At 42.4% G+C, this 22,253-nt stretch overlaps 1 protein-coding gene across 2 annotated transcripts in view; it reads right to left on the bottom strand.

Moving 5' to 3' along the window:
* Positions 1 to 935: 935 nt before the first annotated feature.
* Positions 936 to 22,253, bottom strand: part of Dtd1 (D-aminoacyl-tRNA deacylase 1) — a 173,774-nt gene continuing 152,456 nt past the window's right edge. For both annotated transcript variants that reach the window (XM_052183804.1, XM_052183805.1), the window contains 2 exons: positions 20,132 to 20,291; positions 936 to 1,440 (listed from right to left, as the gene is read on the bottom strand). In XM_052183804.1, coding sequence (XP_052039764.1) covers positions 20,139 to 20,291 — 153 coding nt within the window. In that variant the 3' untranslated portion in view covers positions 936 to 1,440; positions 20,132 to 20,138. The remainder of the gene's footprint in view (positions 1,441 to 20,131; positions 20,292 to 22,253) is intronic.

Here is a 22,253-nt window from a genome sequence, read left to right as displayed (position 1 = left end):
GTTAAAAGGGGGTTTCAGTAAATGTATTCATGTCAAGTCCTACTTTGGTAATTCAGATGGAGTAGGGTTGGCAGCTTCTTGGACCTCACTGCCCATGGGCTGCGAAAACTGGCCTAGATCTGCCCAAGGGTGCAATGTTTTTAACCTCAACTGTGGATATTAAATATTGTACATTTTGCTCTATGTCTGTACTGATTCAGAACAAAGATCTCACTAAGTAACAAATCCTTTCCTAACCCAAGTAGTTGAAGGTGTGCTTCTTTCTCTTTCTCTCTCTCTCTCTCTCTCTCTCTCTCTCTCTCTCTCTCTCTCTCTCTCTCTCTCTCCCTAATATGTTTTCATTTGAAGTAGATAAGTGGGTCAGACCAAAGGGATTCAGTCATTACAAAGATCATAAATAGACAGCGAAGTATTGCCAAGTAAGGGTGTCTCCTCTATAATGAGACAGGGATATTTTAAGAGAAGATATCACTGTTTACCATAATCATCTGTATTATTTCTCAACATTATATAGTATTTAAAAATGACTGCTATAAATGTTTTACTGGATAATTAACTCCTTTGACACAATGTGGTTTTCTTCACATGATTATGTACTGGCTTGGATGTCTCCACAGCAGAGCCGATGCTGGACAAGGGCTTAATACAGCTGCATCTGTTCTCAGTCGGGATGCTCTGGCCATCCTGAAAAAAGATCCCTGGCCCATCTGCATTTCCTTCCCTGCCACCACTTTTCCAAGTAGAATGCTATCAGTCATAAAGTACCACAGACAGCCTCTCACTTTGCAACCAGAGGCCTGTGGGAACCACTCGAGGAAGGCCTCTTGTAAGGCCTTATCTGAAATGAAGTATAATATATCCAGTGGGTTAAGACACACCACATTTCTACAGAAAACATCATTAAACAGACACAGAAGAATCTACTAATAAAGTGGTTCATTGAGATTTATGGTTTTATTATTTATTTTTAGAAAAGAAGAGAAAATGTATAAGATGCAAAGTCTCATACAATATGTTATTGTCGGTTGCCTAACACCAGCCCTGTCTTACAATGATAGAGATGATGGACAGCAGAGATGTGCTGGAGACGGATAACAGACACACAATACACCACAGATGAGGACAGATGGTGCTGGGACAGCCTGTTCCAAAAGCAAGCCAAGACATGGTAGAAAGCAAGGAAACCAATGGACCTGTGACCGTGTGGAATTATGGGTATGAGCCCACAAGCACTCCCCACCCCACAGCACCTGCTACTCCATCAGACCACAGTAATACATGAAATGGAATGGTCCTTTGGTGTTTTTATGCAGGGATAGTCAGGTTCCCAGGGTCTTATTTCTGATTTTCTTGTCAATTTGAGTCCAGAATTCTTTAAGCAGTGTAGGGGCTTCAGCATCTTGAATGTTTCAGGATCCGGTTCTGCCCAATGGTTATTTGCTAAAAGGAACAAAGAGAAAATATTGCTAAGATGGACTACAAGAACTGATTTTAAAACCTATTACTAGGCCCAGAAGCATTAAGAATTAACTGAAGACATCACTTCAAATTCACACATTAACACAGCATTGCATTGCCTCACTTAACTGTGATAAAAAAAAAATCTAGCAACTTCTTGGTTAGTTTGGAGGTTTGGTTTTTGTCTTTTTGTTTTATGTATGTGAGTACATTGTTGCTGTCTTCAGACACACTAGAAGAAGATGTCAGATCCCATTACAGATGCTTGTGAGTCACCATGTGGTTACTGGGAATTAAGCTCAGGACCTTTGGAAGAGGTCTTAATCACTGAGCCATCTCTCCAGTCCCCCTTGTCTTCATTTTTTGAGGCAGCATTTCATCCTATAGCTCAGGCTGACCTAAAACTCACTATGAAGTCTGAGGCTGGTCCTGAGCTGACATTAATTTCCTTACCTCGGCTTCCTAGGACTACAGTTTTGAACCACCATGCAAGATCTGAATGTAATTCTAGATGGCCTTTGCATCAATGAGAACTCTCAAGGCAAGATAGAACACAGTTTGAAGTAAATGAAAAGGAAAATACAACATACCAAAATTTTAATGTTCACCATTCACTAGGAGAAAATTCATAGCATTTAGTATTTATGCAAGGGGGGAAACTGTCAAATCCATAATCTGAATTTCTACTTTAAGGAATTAATATGGGCAGAATAATCTTCAACAAATCTAAACAAGAGAAAAAAAGAGATCATATGTATATGTATATATGTATGTATATATGTATATTTGAATATTATAAAATAGTAGGCTTCCATATGGATTTTCAAACAAACTTAGTATTATTTATCCCTTCCTAATCAATCTACTTCTCTGCTGTACCTTCCCTTGTAAGTGTTGTGGAATATTTCCCCTCAAGTCAGGGGTGTCTCAGAAACACAAAACCAACACAATGCAAAACAACACAAACCATTAGTTTTGATTGCCCACCAGAACTTGAGTATAGGATCTTGTTGCTGAAGACACACAGTTTGGTCACAATGCATGGAGAAATCAAGTTAGTCATGACTAACAAGTGTCCTCTAATAGCTTTCATAGTCCTGGAAGGGAATTATGCAGGTTGCTGGGGGTTTAAAGAAAAGGCACTAGTAGTCTCATTCAGATGTGACCCCTGACCTGTGATCCTCAAAAACCACAAGCATGGCAAAATATGCCCATATGTGCAACAGTGGCATGAATGTCATGGGAATAACCAACCATTCTGTTTAGTTTTAAGGCGTGTTCCATAAGATGAAACACATACCTGGTACTATGGATCCATCTAACAGGCCATGGGTGGAGAAATTAGAAGTTCCAGGAGTGAACCTACCATTATTATTTTGCTAAACAGACATATAGCATGTGTGTGTGTGTGTGCATGTGTGTGGGTTCGTAAGTTTGTGTGTGTGTGTGTGTGTGTGTGTGTGTCTGTGTCTGCGGTGTGTGCATGTGTGTGTGGTGTTTCCCTTTGTAATTCTGAGGGTACAATAAAACCCAGCTGACACACTAAGCTTCATGATTTCTCCCCTAAAAGCAGAACTGAAGCCCACAGCTTAACAGGGCACTTTCTATTTCCCCACGTCTGCATGGACTGCAGGGAAAGCCTAAGATCCTAATAGCAACACTACTCTGTGAGCGTGCTTTCTGGCAACTTACATACCACCATGAGCAGATGCCTTGTGGAGTTAAGTTTGCTATGGAGGCCCCTCCAAGCATGTTAAGAAAAGCAAGCTAGAAACACAGCTAGTTCGTGACCTTTGGTTTTGTTTGGAAATCTGTCAGGAGTTGGTTTCTCCCCAGGCCCGCTCATCCTCTCAGACCCCTCAGACCCCCTTTCCTCCAGTCCCACACTCCTGAACAAGCACACGAAGCACACAATGCCATTCTCGGGACTCCACTGTTTCCAGGATTGAGTCAAAGAAGAGAAGAGAACATGCTTGTTTCTGTACTACGCTGAGGTGATAATCCAAACCCACGGGTCTGAGTCTCTGAAAGGCTGTCTTCAGTCACCACTCCAGTAAATGACATTCTGGAATTGTTTCCCACCCTGACCTTCAGAGGAGCCCATCCATCCTCCTGGCGCAGACGGAAACTGCACTTTTGCAGCTGGAACACAAGACTGACAGCCTTGTGGACTACAGCTTCCTCCAGGTGCATTAGTGGCTTTATTGCCTTCAAACACCAAGGAGTGAGGAACATCTTCAGTGAGGCCAATGCAGGACCCAAAGCTAGGAATCCTTCAACAGCCTGTTCAAATATAGATGTGGTGGCTCAGATCTGCACTTCTAGTACTTGGGAAGCTGAAGATGGAAGATTTGCCTGGGTTTCGGGCCAGTCTGGGCTACATAGTAAGTTTCAGGCTAGTCTAAACTAAAGAATAATGATGATGATAATGGTGATGATTGATATTGATGATTGATGATGATGAAAAAGAAAAGGAGGAGGAGGAGGAGGTTGTTGTTGTTGTTGGTGGTGGTGGTGGTGGTGGTGGTGGTGCTGCTGCTGCTGATGATGATAAAGAATGAAACCACATCACTATTTGTTGACTTTTAACTGATCAGTTTCTAGCTTCAGGTCATTTGTATAACTACAAAACACAAGTTCTAGACTCAGAATATACAGGACACCACAGGTATTCTCCAACTCACTGTTCAAAGCAAAACAAAACAAAAACCAAACTTTGATTTATTTACTAATTTCATGTCAGAGCTAAGAATCCAACTGTCATTCATTTACGTAGAAGAGTAGTACTGTTCTGTCAAAAGCTTAAGACTTTCTGGAAAAGTCAACGTTAACAGCGCATTTCTGACCTGTGAGCATGATTAAAGATTCCCATGAGTGCCTCTAATGAACAGCCAAGGGGACTTGGATCTTTTACCAGCTAGGCCCACAAAGCAAGATCTGTCTTAAACAGTAGAAATTTGACAAGGAGTGGCGGTGCCGTACTACAACTTCAGCCCTTCGGAGACACCTAGGGAACTCAAGGCCAGCCTGGGTTACTTAAAGAGTTTAAGGACAGCCTGCCCTACTTAGTGAGACCCTGCTCCAAAACCCTTGGGGTAGGACCCAACGCCTACCTTCCAAGTAAGACAGTAGATTAGAAGGTAAGGTACTTCTTCTTGTGACCCACTTAAGGTGAAATCAACACATAAGAAAGAACTGCCTGTTGTAAAGAAAGAAAATGGAAGCTGTTTGGAAATCACAAAGGCAGTGAGCAAATGACTCAGAGTTGGGCAGTGCCCATCCCCCAAACTCAGGGTGTACACTGTTCAGATGCACGGCTGCACAGTGAGGTGAGGTGAGACCCAGTCCTCATCCCAGGGCTAATCTAGGGGTCCCAGGTAGAAAGAAAGAGACAGTCCCACCATTGAAACAATTCCATACTCTTCAAAAGCCTTAAATGTAGCAGTGGAAGATTCCTTCCACTCATGGGTCAGGAATAATCAGAATAACCATTTTGTCAGTCCGCCTGACTCAGGGAGCAAGAAAGGGCTGTCATCTTGAAAAGGTACCTGTTGTTCAAAGCTAACGCTCTCTGGGTGTCTGAAAATACTCCAGAAGATAGGCAATGTGAATTTAAACCAGCCCGAGCCCCAGAGCAAAAGATGGTCCTGGGAGACAGATGTGGACGGCGAGAACGCCTAACCCTGAGAAGCTGAATTGCGGAGGCTTCGGGAGGCTTGACTGAAGCTGTAAAGCACACAACATCCCATCAATAGAAGAGATTGAGACTCATCAACTGAGATGCAGACTTTGGTAGCCATGAGCCTACAGTCTGTGAGTGGCTTCAACCCCTGGAATCACCCGTCACTGAGAACACTGACGTCCCAACAGTGTGCCTGATGCCCACAGCCGCATCCTTTCTGTCAGGAGGTCCTGAGAGAACTAAGGCAGGTCTTTGCTTGCACAGATCTCACTGCTGTGAGTGCTTCTCATAACTCCCAACACGTTCTAGGACACCCTGTCCCTGCAGTTAGAACAGACTAGGGCCACCATTTGAGAAGTCTCCAGGCAAGAGAACCACAGAACACAAAGCTGAGTGTGGAAAACAGAGGCCCTTGGTACACAAAGGAAGGAAGCTGTCAAAGTGAAGACAGATCCAACAGACACTGGACACGTGTCCAAAACACACCCAAGCCCAGTGTAAACCAAGGTCAAGCCAAGAGCCCTCAGGCACACTGGCACTCCATTCCCAAGCAGAGTTCCTCTCACTGCTGTCTGAGTCAGAGGAGTCAGACTCCAAAGAGGCCAACACTGAAGACAAGAGGCCAGGGAAGGTTTCTGCAGCTCAACATCTGGTTTCTGTGCTATAATGACCTTAGGTGAATTTCTGAGATGCTCACACAATCCATCCATTAAAAATCTACAGAAGTATAAAAGTTGACGCCAAAGCAATTGTCCTGAGGTAATAATCCTTCAAAGAATGTTTAATCTTGCATGAAGCTTACACAGTTCCTGGAAAATATTTTGACAAAAATTCTACAAGGTGACATAGTGGCCTCTTCACATTTGTACATTCTAGAACACTCCACAGAAGCAAATCAGCATGTAAAAGGTGAGCAAACACCTTAGCAACACTTCTCATTTACCTGTTTCTACGTGGTGTGCAGTAACATATTGTTCATTGCATATTCTTCCAAATGATTCCATGTGCCCCTTTTCTAGCATGTGAGCTTGACCAGTGAATGTGCCTAACTCACAAACCCTCTGTTGGCACAGTACAGCTGTCAAGCACCACATCACACTGTTCTTTTGTTTAGACTTTCAGGGAACTTCTTTTGTCCACTCTGTGAGTGTCTTCTTCAAACTCAAAACTTGACTGAGCAGCAAGTCATATGACAAATGAGAGTAGATAATCTTTAGTTTTGTCACGAGCAGTCACTGTCTCCTTCATTAAGAATTCCCAGAGAGTCTCCTCACTGGAAACAGAAAACCCAAACACATCCTCCCTTCTCCCTGATCAGAAATATACATTACTATGTTAAAATGTATTTTATATATAAATATCTCATATATTTAGTGTATGTTATATATACTATACATAAATGTATATATTGGATAATAAAACTGCCATTGGAGATGTCGACTTTCTTGGTGGCTTCAGCATTGATCATTTAGGTGCTTTTTGCTTATCCTCTGGTATGCTAAAATGATTATACACACACACACATATACACACACACACACACACACACACACCTATTGCCTAAAGTCTGATTTAGAAATATTTCTTGTCTTTTATTTTAACTATCATATTATCTATTAAAAGAAAATAATGGGGCTGAAAAGATGGCTCTGTGGTTAAGAGCTCCGACTACTCTTCCGAAGGTCATGAATTCAAATCCCAGCAACCACATGGTGACTCACAACCGTCTGTAATGAGATCTGATGCCTCTTCTGGGGTGTCTGAAGACAGCTACAGCGAGTGAGTGAGCAGGCCAGAGCGAGAAGAAAAAGTGTCTGAAGACAGCTACAGTGTACTCATATATAATAAATAAATTTTTTAAAAAAAAGTTTAAAAACAAAAAAAGAAAATAACAGAAAAGACCACAGAAAAAGGCCAAGGGTATTGTTGGGGTGACTTGCCCATGTGGAGGGTCTTTTTTGAGTGATCTCCTAAAATACAATATTCTACTAAGAAAATTTTTTCTCTTTTTAATAGCTTGTACTTCTCCTTATTCTCCACAAGACTGGGATCCATCTTGAAAACATTAAGAATATCTATTGGATCACAGTCATCCTCCACAGTGAGCATGTGGGTAAACTGAGTCAAGTCTTTCTAGGGTAACAAGTAGTTCTCAAATCCATCTTTCTGTATAGCAAACATAACTTCAATCATATGGCGAACTTTGCCAATTTCAGACTCATGCAGAATGCTTCGAAGAAATTCAAAACTAGCATTGATTCCTCCTAGTGGCACTGTGATGACTTGAGGCTACATTCTTTGAGCAAGCCAACAGCTACTTCGACATTATCACCTGCTGGCCTTTCCAGCAGCTAAGTGAGCATCTCTGTGCATAGATTCCATGTGCCACATCTTGCTTATTAATAAGATGTGCAACAAAGTTTGAAGTACTCAGACGAATTCATTTGTCATTTCTTTAATACTCTTTCTGAAAATTAAGAATTAGTCTCATACAAATTTATTCGCCAATTTATGGGACTTTTTTGAGTTGGTAATTGCCACTAAAGTGACAAATCAAGAAGTGTTAGCTTACAAGCCAGATATGGACCACGGTCCCCTTCCCTAACTGCTGTCTTGGAGAAGCTCATGAATCAGGACGCATCCTGGAGATGCTGACTTTATTGGTGGTCTCAGCACTGTTCATCTTCCTTAGGGCCTCTCTGCTAATCGTCTGGTAATGCTGAGTTGAGTTTACCTATAATCTGTTCCTGCTTCGTCCTGAGCCTTGAGGGAGGGATGTCCAGTCCTCCAGTATGAGCAAGGAGACACGACAGTTTGTCTTTCCTCCTTTCTAGGAGGTTCATCCTCAGTAGAGCTCAGTTACTGCAGGTTCTGGGCTTCCTCTGGGAAATGGGGACTCCCAGGACCTCTTCTGATCTCTTCAGATCTCTTTCTCCTTCTCCATGTTTTCCTTGGTGATTCCATGTTGTCGTCACAAAACATCTTCTTTTTGGTTTCTTGCAGCACCCCCTTCCAAACCCACCCTTACACACATACCCATGCCCCACCCTCTTTTCCTCAGTGAAGGAGAGGCCCCCACTGTGGATACCAACCAACCCTAGTACATAAAATCACAGCAAAACTAGATGTATCCTCTCCCACTGAGGCCAGACAAGGCAGCCCTGCTAGGAGAAGGGGATCCAAAGGCAGGCGTTAAAAAAACGTGGAGAAGAAGGGGTTTTATTTGTTTGTTTTTTGTTTTGTTTTATTTTTTGGTGTTTTGGGTCCCCCCCCCCTTCTGGGAGCAGAAAGGTCGGCTGGGCACTTTCTCTGCCTTCTAAGCTAGCAGACTTTCACCACAGTATCTAGCTCATAAGCCTTCTTTTGGCATATCAAACGTTTGAGATTTTGTTTCAAAAATAACACACTATCTCTCACCATATACAAAAAAATCAGCTCAAAATGAACCAAAGATGTAAATATGAGTCCTGAAACTATAAAATTATAAGGAGAAAACACTCCAGGATATCATAGGGTAAACACTGGGATATGATTGCATAAGCATAATCAATGAAAACAAAAAACTGACAAATGAGATTACATCAAACCATAAGCTTTCCAAAGAAGAAAGCATTTGACAGAGCGGAAGACACAACCTAAAAAATTGGGGAAATATTTGGAAACTATAAGAAAAAATGACTTAGAATATATAAGAAATTCAAGTAAACCAATCTAAAAAACTAACGATGTGATTTTTAAATGAGCAAATGACCTGAACAGACATTTCCCAAAAGACATTCAAATAGCCAGTGAGGATACAAAAAACTCACAAATGGGATGTCATGCTATCTCAGAATGGCTGTTGTAAAGCAAAAAAATAAGTAATGCTAGTCAGGATGCAGAGAGTCAGAAAATCTGACATGCTCTTTTTTGATGGGGATATAAATTAGAATAGCCATATGGAAAATAGTATGAAAGTTTCTCAAAAACCTAGAAATAAAATCACCAGATGGTGCAGCCATCCCATGACCAGGGACACATCTGCAGGCGCTGTGATCAGCACCCTAAAGGTCCAGCTGCACCCACCTGTTTATTAATGCACTCCTCACAACAGCCAAGGAATGAAATCCACCTAGGTGACTATCAATAGATAAATAAGAGTGTGGTTTACATATACAATGGAATATTATATCAATAAAGAATGAAATACTTTTATTTCCAACAACATGGATGGAAGCAACAAACATTATGTAAGAGAAATAAGTCATATATAAAAGGTGAATATTACATGTTTTTACCTTATATGGAGAGGGAGAGAACAGATTTAATGTGGCTAGAGTCCGGGAAGGGTGTTGGGGAGAGGAAGCAAAGGGATGATGTTAGAACCAGCCACCCCCCACCCCACCACCCACCCACCACCCACCACCCACCCCACTCCCACCTCCAGATGCTAGTGTGAAGAGCCTCATAGTCTGTCCCCTCTCCCCTCACATCTTCAGGAAAGAGCTAACCGGACACACAGTTCTCACAAGAGCTAACTCTCACACTGTCAGGAATCCAAAGACAACTGTTGGTGGTCAGGTAACACAGGCTACATATTAACTAAGCCTGCTTCCCCTCCCTCCCACAGGACTTTGAAACTGTGGGAGGGAGGGGAGGTTTCCAATTGACAACAAAAAAAGAAGAATGCTTCCTGATAGCTGGTATAGAAGATTTTCAATGTTCCAAACAACAATAAACAATGTGTCTTTGGTGGCCAGTACATATGACACATGTTTACATGTACCGAAAGGTCGCACTACGAACCATAAACATGTAAAACTGAAAATACATTAGAAAAAATTTAAAGAGAAATAAAACATTTAAATACTGAAAGCATAAAAAAGTACCAGTTAGAATTCCAGACCAATAAAATTACCCTTCAAAAGCAAAAGAGAAAACTAAAGATTTCCTCAAATATGTGCTTCAAGAAATACGGAAAGCAATTCTTCAAAGAGAAGGAACATGGACTAGCTCAGAAAGCTGTGCTCACAGCATGAGAGGAAAAGGCATAATCAGAGAAATGAAGGCAAACAATCTTTTTTTTAACCTTAATTTATCTTTAAAATAACCATTCAGGAAACAATAAAAAAAAAAAAAAAACACTGCACCAGTGATTGTACCGTGTGGCAGGTGGGGGCGAAGGCAGCAAACCCACAGGAAAGAGCACAGTACTGTGTGGGTTACTTAGTGTGCTGCTGTTTAAAAGTAGAATTAGAGATATTTAACATGCACATTGTAAACTCTAGAGCAATCATGCGCGCATGCGCGCACACACACACACACACACACACACACAACTCTACTGGACTCATCTCATTAGGAAGAACACCCCTCCAAGATAGCAGCATCTACTGTTCCAACAAAGGTCAAGTTGGAAAGGCAAACAGATGGCGGCTTCCAAAACACTTCTTGTTTGTTTGAGTGTGCTGACATTTGAGGAGGAAATGTGGGTGCTGGTCAGGAGCTCTTCTCACACCCAATTTACAGCAACTAAGTAAATACTCAAATGAAGTGACAGGTGACACAGAAGCAAAGGTCTGCCAGCCCAGGCTGCCCTAACACCAGCCTGGTAACAGCCTGGAGTCACAGCCTCACTGAACATCCTCTTGTCCTGAGGAGAGAGGTGAGGAACCTGAAGAAATAGGAGCAAACAGTTTTTATGTCCGTTTGATGAAATAGAAGAGAACATTTGCAATGTGACAGAGAAACGCTCCCGCCCTGGGAATATCCTCCCAAGCACAAAGGGTTTTAATCATTTTCAAAGAAAAATAGAGCCAGTAGTGTGAGCTTCTCAGTCTATTTTCTCTGCCTTTCCAGTTTCCCTCTCAAACCCTAGAAATCCAAAGCAGCTCCCCTGTCTGTGCAGGCTCCCCAGGGCTCTTTCTCTCTTTTAAGAAAATCAAGAGAGAACTGCAGTTCCCTGTCTGTTCCATGCAGCAAAACAAACGCAAGGTCATAGTCTGCCATTCTCCCTTCAGCTACCACAAATATCCAAATATCTGAGGATGATTCTGTGGCCTGTTGGGATGACAAACTTCTTCCAAGAGACAACACAAAACCTAAACGTGTTATTGTAGTGGCCCCTTCCAAAGTCTTCAAATCCAGAAACGTGGCTGAATTCTCAGAGGTGGGTACATCCTAGCCTCTCACTGGTCCTTGGCTAAATGATGACTCAGAGACCTTCTGCACAGGCTGAGAGGGACTCTCTCTGCCAGGTGCTATTGTAGCTGCCTCAGATCTGAATTACAACTGGAAGACAAGAGTCTCCCCCAAACAATATGGGCTTCTGCTATTGCCCTTGGTTACCTCCCAGAATTTGAAAGTAAGATCCTATTGCCAAAGACACCATACTTTGGACACAAACCTGGATGAACAGAGCTGGGAATTACCTGAAACTTTCTCCCTGGGCAGTTCTCACAGCATTGGAAGATGCTCTATACACTGCCAGGGAAGAAGGCAAGGACTCCTAGCTTACTGCAAAGCCTGGGAAGATCCAGTGACTGGACAGGCAGGTGTCCATGGTGGTGCAGTAATGTCATCTTATCTTGGTAACCAGCAGCTACCTAGTTGGACTTAAGGACAGAGTTAAGCCCTGGTACTTTAAGCCTAGCCATCTGTCCATGGCTGGAGAGATCATAAACCCTAGAAAAGAACCTACTACTGCAACTTTCCTAAACCAATATAATTCCTAACTATATTGTAAATATTCTTTTTTTTTTAAGATTTATTTATTGTTATATGTAAGTACACTGTAGTTGTCTTCAGACACATCAGAAGAGGGCATCAGATCTTATTACGTATGGTTGTGAGCCACCATGTGGTTGCTGGGAATTGAACTCAGGACCTTTGGAAAAGCAGTTAGTGCTCTTAACTGCTGAGCCATCTCACCAGCCCTTGCAAAAATTCTTATACCCACAGATAAGTGTAGCCCTCACCCTTCATCAAAGAAGTTTCTTTATGCAATAGTTGGAGGCTATAACAAAGATTCACAACTGATCAAAATCCAGAGAATTAGTGAGTAACTGTGGAGTATCCAGCCCCAACTCCATGGCAACCTCTATTCCTGAAACTTAGAGAAAATCATGGAAGAGGGGGAAGAAAGATTATAAAAGCCAGAGACCCAAAATACTTACAGCTAGACAGTATCTGCTAGACATGACGAAATGCACCACGAAATAGCAATAGTGTGCTTGCCTAAATAAGAATGGTATAATGACAATGCCAGTTGACATACCAATGTGAACAAGGGAAGTTCCACATGTTCCCACTCCCAAATGAAGAGCTACAGGTAGCCAATGCTGCTGAAAGAGAGAGAATTTGCTTCCCCCAGAACAACATAGGTTACCCAGTCTCACATGGTTAGCCCTGGATATGTACATACAAGCAACACTAAACAGACAGTGACTTGTGCAAGTATATACATGTAGCAATGATAATTAAAGATGAGATCATGAGTTTGGGAAGGGGGAGGAATCCTGGAGCTGGAGATCAGCAAGGAGGGTTGAATTGATGTAGACACGGTGCTCATATAGAAAGTTCTCCAAAATTGTTTTAATTTGAACTAGGGTAGGAAAAATTAGTCACTGACTTCAAGTAGAGAGGGTAGTGAACAGGTATTAATAAAAGAAATGTCTGTGGCTCCAGGCAGAGAGCTGAATAGATAAATGGTATAACAAGTTGGCTGCTCCAGGCAGAGAGCTGAACCATAAGATGGTATAAGAATGCTTTACTTGCCTCAAAGGATACTCATTCTGTCTAACGTGGGCTCCATGGGAATACTGGGTTTTATATCCTCTTGGCAACATAGGAAAGGCCTACGTATAGGCACATATAGTATTTTAGTTTCCTTCATTTGTTATGGATTACTTTAATTTGAACTAGAATTGGGAATATTAGTCACTGACTCCAGAGTAGAGAATGCAGTGATAATTATTGCCTGCCTTGAACAGGTATTAATTATCTGTGTCTATGGCACCAGGTAGAGTGTTAAACAGACAGATATTATACAGGCATTAATAAAATATGTCTATGGCTCTGGGCAGAGAGCAAAATGGAAAGATGGTATAGATTGTCTAACCAGCCACAGGAAGCTCATATTCTGCTAACGTGGGCTCCATGGGAATCTTGAGTGTCTTTTCCTGCTTGGCAAGATAGGAAAGGCCCAGTACAGGTACATGCATTATCTTATTTTACTTTATTTGTTTTAGATTGTTTTGATTTTCAAAATGGGTATGATTTTGAGTTTTGTGGTTATATTATTCTTCTGGGAAAGAGGTCAAAATAAAGGCCTTTCTGGTTACTGGCTCAAGGATATGCTGATTTGGGAGAAAGGTCTTGTCTTTTACATTTTTAGAAAAGGTGATTAGTGTCTATTCACCTTCCAAAGTAATATGGATTAGATTTGGTAGAGGGAGATACCCTGAAGAACTAGGTTCCAAAGAATCAAACAAAAAAGTTATCTTGATGATACTAAAATTTTGTTTTGAGATTTGTATATTACAGAATATAGAGCCTTGGTGAGTCTCCTCATCAGACATGCTGAACTGACCTGCTTAAACTCCTTATGTCTAGGTTTTTCATTTGGATCCAGTCAGGACACAGACATCAAAGGTTAATACAATTGTTGGGGTGGCCTTCTTAAGGCCAACTCCCCTATTTTCCCTACCCTCACCCTCCCCTTCAAAAATATCTCAATGCCCATATTCAGCTTGAAGAAGTTATAAAGAGTCATCATCCCAGTTCCCTGGGCTTTGGGGCTAGAGGTGGTTATTATAGGTTGTCTTTCTAAGGAATGTAGAAATGGTCATAAGTGGAACAGGGAGGAATAGCTAGAATTGATTGCATAATCTCATTTGGTAGAAATCTTTTTAATTGTTGCTGAGCTGAAGTCATAATTTCTTAAATGGTACATCATTTATTTTGATGCAAAATCAAGAGTTTCATTGGTATAAATTTCTTCTATTGATACAAAATTTTGTAAATACAAGGATTAGATCCAGTCCTTCTATAATTGTTATTTTAATCTGATCTAAGATGGTTAAGCCTGTGAATTTAGGATCAAATAGCAAATTCATGGCTCTGAGTTCATTGTTAGGATGTTTTCAATATTTTAATTAGAAATAGCTGAGAGTATTTAATGAACAACAGTCTAGATTACTTTACATAGGTAGTCGGTTTTCAAAAACATCAGAAATCCACAGAATATGACATTTAATGTTATTTATTCACTTGTTGTTGAGACTAGTCTGCTCCTGACAGCTTTCCCTATCTTGGATTCAAAGAAGAAATTGAGCATCTATGAGTTACTCCAGTTGTGGTGAGACAGCCACTAGACAAGAATTACCTCTTTTCATCTACAGACATAATACTGTCCAAAGAAAGGACACAATTACAGATTTAGGACAGCTTGGTTCTGCCAAGACAGAATAGGCTAGTCCTTAATATTCCTGTATCTCTAAGGTCTGTCAGATGACCCTGGACAGAAGGCTGAAGACCAATGTTCCAATGTTTTGAAGTAAGGGACTGTCCAGGTGATCAGTGGTCTCTATAAATTAGCTAAGTTTTGGAAGCTGTATTAGGCTTCCTATATATTTTCAGTTAATATCAGTCATTCTTGGATTTATGACGAAGTTGAAGACTGGTAGTCTCATAGCCAACCCAAGCTGTTTAGCATTGCAAAAGATGATATAGAGATGGCTTACAACCTAAAGCCAGGACATGAGTCAGGTGTAGAATGATAAGTCTTTTAATTTAGGATAAATGACAATGTTCTGTCTTAAGGGCAAAATTGATGGACTTGGTGTTAGGTTTATCCATACCTTATAAATTATAAGATGGTAATAGCTGTGCTCTATATTGAGAGAAAGGTTTTGTTTTTGATTAGAACAGAAAGGGGGAAGCATTGTGGATGGGCCTGGTGCTGTTCTTCTGAACCAATCCCCTAATGAATAAAGGAGCCAATCACTGGGTGAGTAGGCAGGACTTCTGGGTTAGACAGAAGGAGAGAAGAAGCAGCAAAGAGTCTTCTTTGGAACTGGGACAGTAGAGGGTAAGATGTAGCTGCTAGAGTTTCCTAGTGTCATGGCAAATCCATAAGGGTTTGCCACGGGAGGGACCAGATTTTAATAAGGCTTACAAGATTAGGTTTTAGTTGTTGCGCCCAGAGATTAAGTTACCACTGTTTCTGAAAAAATAAAATAAAATAAAAGAAAGTTCTCCAAAAATTATGTTTTAGAATCACTTTGAGGCCAAATCCAAAGCAAATAGAAGCTGTCAAATAGTTCTGATTTATGCTGATATAAAAAGAAAGAAAAATTTTATCCTTCAATAAGTAAAGCAAAGATTTTCAGATACAGCAGTTAAATCAAAACCCAAGACATTACATTTGTAAATTTTGCTGATGCGTCATTAATATAGGACAGAGTTATCAGTTAGGTGGAATCATAATTGTTCAAGATGTTTGAAAACACAAAGCATATTCTAACATGTGCACAGCATGTGTATATACATTTGTGTGCACAGCATGTGTATACACATTTGTGTGCACAGCATGTGTATACACATTTGTGGACACAGGCATTTGAATGCACATTTGTGTGCACAGCATTTGTATTTAGGCTGATAAGCTGGCTTTAGTCCTTTGAGGTGAGTGTTCATGCTCCTATCCCTCTCCCATTGTTTTTGTCATGCTGTCTAAACATTTAGTTTATATTAAACTTGTAGCTGAAGCCCTAATTCTCCAGAAAAAGGCTATTGTTTATAGTCTAACAAAAATCAAGAGAAAAGACAAAGTGTCTACAAGTGTCAAGAGAATAAAGGCCTGAAATCTGGGTGGCTGCCCTCACTCCTAGGATCCACAGCTGGAGGTCCAGGCTAGCGTCCACTTCTGAAGCAAGTTAAGAGCTTCCCCAGCACAACAGCCTGATAGGCTGGGTCCTTCTGACCTTCCTCAGTGGTGGGAGCAGAGGAGACCATCTTTCCAATGCTTTCCACTGTGAAAGCCTAAAAGCACTACACAGGGACACTGGAGTTTAGGCCAGTGTCTCCTTCTTACACAGAATGCCACATGCATTCTGACACTGTGACTTCCACCTGACTAAGTTCTGCAACAGCTGCAGGAAGTGGATCTAATTATTTTAAGAGAAGAAACACCAAGAAGGCAGAAATCACATAAAGACTCAAGAAGCAACCAGCACAATGAGAGGAATACCTGGATGGGCCCCTGAGTTAGTACCTATCTCTAAGTAGCCAGACAGACCTGAGACCTAACCATGCCTTCTTTCTTGTCCATTTGTTTGAGGTTATAATTCAATTACACTTCTCCCTTCCTTGACCTCCCTCCAAACACTTCCATACACCCCTCTCCTTTCTCCTTTAGATTTTTTCACTAATTGTTATTATATGCATAGATACATACATATTTCTAAATATAACATCTTTGGTCATAAGATGCTACTTGTACATGTATTTTCAGGACAGACTGTTTGGCCCTGAATAACCCATTAGTGTGCTCTTCCCTGGGAGAGACCACCCCTCCCATGCCCAGCTTTCTTCGCTTGCCTGTAGTTCTCTGTGTAGGGCTGCAGCCTCGTAGACTTTCTCACAACTCCTGCCGTCCAGTTTGACATGTCCATTGGTATTTTCCTTGCTCAGCTCATGTTTGAACGAACAGTCATGTTGGTGAGACTTTGTGGGTGTAACTTCTAATGTTACTAAGAGATACCATCTTACCGCAAACTCCCTCATTCTCTTGCTCTCAAAATCTTTCCACCCCTTCTTCCACAATGTTTCCTGAGCTTTGGGTGTGAAAGAGTTTTGTAGATGTAGTCTGGGCTCCACAACTCTACAATTTAATTGGTTGTGGTTTTCTATAATGGTCTCTGTCTCTTACAAGAGAAGTTTTCTTGGTGAGGAGTGAAGTCTACACATATCTATAGATATAAGGACAAATGTTTATAGATTCTCCTTAGGGATTGTGCTGGTTTAGTAAATTAGAGGTTGTAGATTCTTCTCCAATAACCATGATTTCATTAGCACTGAGTAGTAAGCTAGGTATCCAGTACCAGACATAGTCGCCCTCTTATTGAGTGGATCTTAAGCCTAACCCTGTCTCCTTGCTGCCCTCTCTATTTGAGCATGAGCTTGGCCTTCGGCTTCTTCTCCATTTGGATGGCTTTCTGCTCTTTCCACTGTCTAAGAGGAGTGTGGCCAACAAGGCCTTCTCCTCCCTTCTATACAGGCAGTCTATAAGATGCCTGTGGCTTTGAGGATATTCAAGTACAGATATTGAGATATGTTAGTATCTGAACACACCCTGAAGGCTATTTTGCCCTCAGCCAGACAGAAGCCTGTCTTCATCATCCATCTTTGTCCCTGCCCTCTGTGCCCTGTCTGTAAGTGTCACAAGTCCCTCCTCCAGACAGATAATTAACCAGGAACATCTGTAGTATCTGTATGACAAAACTGACTACTGGTAGAAAAAATATCAAGTTTTAGAAGGACATTTAGAATGGATATTTTATATTTTATGTTCACATACTCATGAATACTTAACATTAAGTAGAAACCAAATATCACGTTTTGTATACAACTAACCCATATCATGTTTGTCAGTTCATGAATAAATAGCAGTGGCTTTAGGCCTGAGCACTACAATGAGAAACTGGTAAGTTAGTGGCTGTGACCAGTGAGGCACAGTGTGATGTGACTTTTTCTCTGACTCACTCATACATGAATGTGGGGTAAGTCAATCAAGACCAGTTACTATAGCACCATCATCTTCCCTTAAGTACACTGGAAGAGAGTATAATGCTATAGAAGGGTATAAGGAAAGTCAAAAGCTGAAGGATTCCTTTACAGGAACTGTCAGTGAGCCAGTTGCCCAGCCTTTCTGGGCACTTTGTTCATTCCTTTATCTGCTGGGAGGGGAGCAGGTACTATGACACCCAACTATTACTAGCATATCTCAGTATCTGTACTTGAACATCCTCAAAGCCATAGACATCTTACAGACTGCCCATATAGAAGGAAAGGCCTGGATGGCCACACTCCTCTTAAAGTTTGGTATCTCCAGAATGACACTGTCTTCAGACTTGGTTTAATCAGTTTATGAGGTGAAGGTCCAAAAATGCATGCCTAATACCTCTCCTCAGTCCCAGACCCACAGCCACAAGACTGTCACCAAAACATCTATTGTCAGTATTCCCTCCCTTTTTTTCCTGTGAGTTCCCTGTCCCTGCATCCTTCTAGACACCCCTGACACTCACACTGATTAGTCTCAACCCTGATCCTTTATATCTTCTGGCCCAACCTCTCTCCTTTAGTCCCGCTATTTCTTTGGACTTCTACTGTTCCTCCATATTGGCCTATCTACTTCCAGGCTCACTCCCTGGAGCTGGAAGATGATCTTGGCATGTTATGCTTGACTATGTTCTTTCGTTTTCAAAGGGACTTCATTATTCCAGGATGAAGTCCACATTCCTGGCAGTTATAGACCAGGTCCCTGCAACTTCACAAGAAGCTCTATTCTCTCTGCACTGGTACCCAATCATTCAGGTAATCTTCACTTCCTCTCTTCCAAAACTATCTATCTTCATCATTTCCAGTCCTTCAACAATATAATGTTGGTGCTCTCCTGTAGATTAGATCTAGAGTGTCTTCTAAGTGCTCACATAGACAAGGCCTGGTCTCTACCATGGCGCTTCTGGGATGGAGTGGAAGTTTTCAAATATGAGTCCCGGCAGGAGGAATAAATGTTATTTCAGGTGTGCTCCTAAAAAGAGACTGTAGAACCCCAGCAGTCTTTCTCCCCCTTCTCCTCTTTGTGCTTCCTAGCCATGAGGTAAACAGTTTGCATCACCATACGCTCCTACCATGGTATATGGCCTTGCCAAAGGATCAAAAGACATCAGGGTCAATAAATCATTGCCTGAAACTTCCAAAACCATGAGCCACACTAAGCCCTCGCTCAGATGTCCCATTACAGTGACCACAAGCCAACATGCGCTGCTCACTCCTGCTCTGGCAGCTGTCCCCTGCTCCTGTCCTACCCTCCCTAGTTCCATGTGTCCTGCAAGGTCAACTTCCAGAGTCCTCCCTACCACACACTCCGTCTGACCATGCCACAATACACTTGGCTGTGACACAACTATTCCTATTCTTCTTCTTGAATGTGAACTGGATAAAGTCAGGCCATAGATCCTTCACACCTGTACCCCAGTGTTTGGTCCAGTGTCTATCAAACAAGGGGCTTTGATAATACATGGAATGAGAAAAACTGAGACACAAGGCCACTGGGGACTCTGAGAGATGAGCTTAATGCTACAGTGACCTCAACACAGTCCTGGGCATAGAAATGGTGAAGAACAAAGCGTCGTTTCAGGAAAAGTAGACAGGCAATGCCAGCTGGGCATGGTGGTACTTATCTGTAGCCTCAGCGTTCAGCGGGCAGTGGTAGAAATACTGCTGTATGAAGACACCCTAGTCTTCAGTCTTTCCCTCCATATAATATACAGACAAATGGCAGTGTCACAAAGGATGAAGAGAACGGTGTAAAATACAAACCAGGCAACAGTGAGAGATGATGACTTCAGAAGACGCTGGCCTTTGCCAGAGGGATTGAGATATGAGTAGCAAAGATGGACAGAGTGGTAGAGCAAGACATTGAAGGGTCTAGTGGCAGGAGGGCACATGGGCGTTAGTCAGGCCCAGGCAGTGTGGCTGACACAGGCAACACAGGTGGACACACACCACTGGCTGGGCCTCTCTGCTCGCATGTATCCTGCCTGTACACATTTCAATGAATACAACACAGACTTACAGCAATGACCTTCACTGTGCTGGGAAGTGGCACACTTAAGGATGCCATGAGCAAACTCAAAGATGAGCACTGCCTCTGCAGCCATCTCCCCTTGTCACTGCTGTTCCCCTACAGTGTGAGGGGACAACGCTGTGCAGGTGGGAACCTCCTACCTGAGCTCTATGGCTCCCGCTCTGAAGACACGTCCCCCTCTGCCCCGCTGCTGGCGCTGCGGTCTTCTTTTCGGGGTGCATTCCGCTCTTTGCTTGACTCGGAAGGGCCCTTGGCTCGGGTCTTTTCTTTTCTCTGCTGCTGTTTCTCCAGCTTTGACAGCTGAGTAAAAAAAAAAAAAGAAAGAAAGAAAGAAAATAGTTTAAAGCTGTGAAGACGTGACTAAGTAGCCAAAACCTCAGAACTTCCCAGGTGGAAACCACAGGAAGAGCCTCTGCCTGGTGCCTGGCTTACCACGCTGGCTCACAGATCCAGCTACTGACAACACGGCCCAAGCAGCATCCTTAATGCAGAACTACTGCCTGCTACCTGGAATGCCAGTGACTTTTCTCACGCAGCATGGGGGATGTGAAGACAGCCAACCCTACAACAGGTTTCTTCCTCAGCCTCAGAAGACTGCCTTAAATGGCAAAGGCTTTTTAGCTCATTACCACTTTCTTTGATGGTGCTGTAGTTTTTCTCACCTTGTCTTCCCACTTAGTATGTTTTAAAGAGTGTTCAAAGCATTCCACTGTTTGCTGAAGGTAACAGAGAAGATTGTGAAATACTGAGCATTGTCTCAGTTACATTCATTCCTGAGCCTAAAGCCTGACTCACCCAAGCCATGTGCTCCTACTGTGCTAATGGTAGTCACAGATGGGCCACCAGACACTGGAGAATCCAGCTGGGGGGAGGGTGGAGGAGGAGGGGTTGGCAGCACATGCTCTGAAGTGACCCAATTCTTCCCCTGATATCTCCCCAACAGTTTCAAAGTAACCACAGACTAGACAGTCAGAAGAAACTTAGGTCATCTCACACCGTGAGCCACAGTACAGCCACTCCAAGAAGGCCTGCTGAGAAGACCAGCCAAGTTTTGGTTCACGAGATTTTCTTGGACCAAGAAAGGCATCTGTACCAAAGCCTGAGAGACAGCAACACCCAGCTCCATCTGCGTCCCAGACCAAGGCATTTTCTCCATCACATGGAAAGAAATTCAGTGAAGGCCTAACCCCTCCCAGGTGGCCTCTGCCCCATGTCCACTGAGACAATCACTTCCCACAGCCTTTCAGAGCACTGCTCCTTTTGTAGACAGACTTTGAACTCTACCTTTTATTGATGAACAATCAATAACTTTCATTTTGGTTCAAGAAATCAAATTCATTGATGATTGGCTTACAGTGATATCTTTCCCAATTTCCATTAGCCTGAAAAGTTATAGCAAATAACCAGGCTGCTATAGCAAATAGCAGGTGTGCTAATTACATGTGTGTGCTGAATTATACCATTGATCTAGAAACTTCCCAGGCAATTCCCCTTACAAGATTCCACCCCTGAGAGATTTTAAGAGCCAGAGGTGGTAGATACGTACAAGGAAATGATGTTTTGCAGGCACAACAGGACAGCTGGACACATGAACTACATGACTGACACTATGCAAGACCTGTGTCAGCTCAGGCCAGATAAAATCCCAGCATGGAGCAGGGGGAAGGGCACATGGAGTCTTACCACTTGCTGAGGAGCTATTAGCCCTTGACAGCATCTAAAAGAGCAGGAGTCTGGTTTGTTTAAGGATGTGACCCCCTAGTAATCAACCACTCCAGGGCAGACCTACACCCAAGAGTATTTGAGTAGACAAATTGAATCTATCAGTGGTTAGGTGTTTGTTTGTTCATTTGTTTAAAAACAAAGTTTCAGAGACAGCTCTACACAGCATGATGAACTCGCGCACCAGTAGTTCATTCCCGGCACAAGGAGGAGCTCACACTGCACACTGGGATGCATTTACTCATTACTTGCTGGGATAAGCCCAGGCAAAGGGGTGAGAAGACAGACACTACCAGCTCCAGTGCACTGGCTATCGTGAGGGGAGAGGAAAAATGTGGACTGAATACACACCTGCTTCTACTTTAACTGTCAACTCTCTCTTCTTTAAGAACAGAACCTTAGATCAGGGTTTGGCTCCTAACTAGGGCCAACCGTGACCTATTTGCACAGGACACTTGGGCCACAGACTGAAAGTTGCTCATGGCAGGGTGCATGTCAGCACAGAGCTTCCTTCACTGACTGTCACCCAGGAAAGGTAAA

This window comes from Apodemus sylvaticus, chromosome 5, assembly GCF_947179515.1.
Source record: "Apodemus sylvaticus chromosome 5, mApoSyl1.1, whole genome shotgun sequence".
Lineage (NCBI taxonomy): Eukaryota > Metazoa > Chordata > Mammalia > Rodentia > Muridae > Apodemus > Apodemus sylvaticus.
The sequence above is the reverse complement of the archived record's forward strand: the minus strand, read 5'-3'. Positions and strand labels throughout refer to the sequence as shown.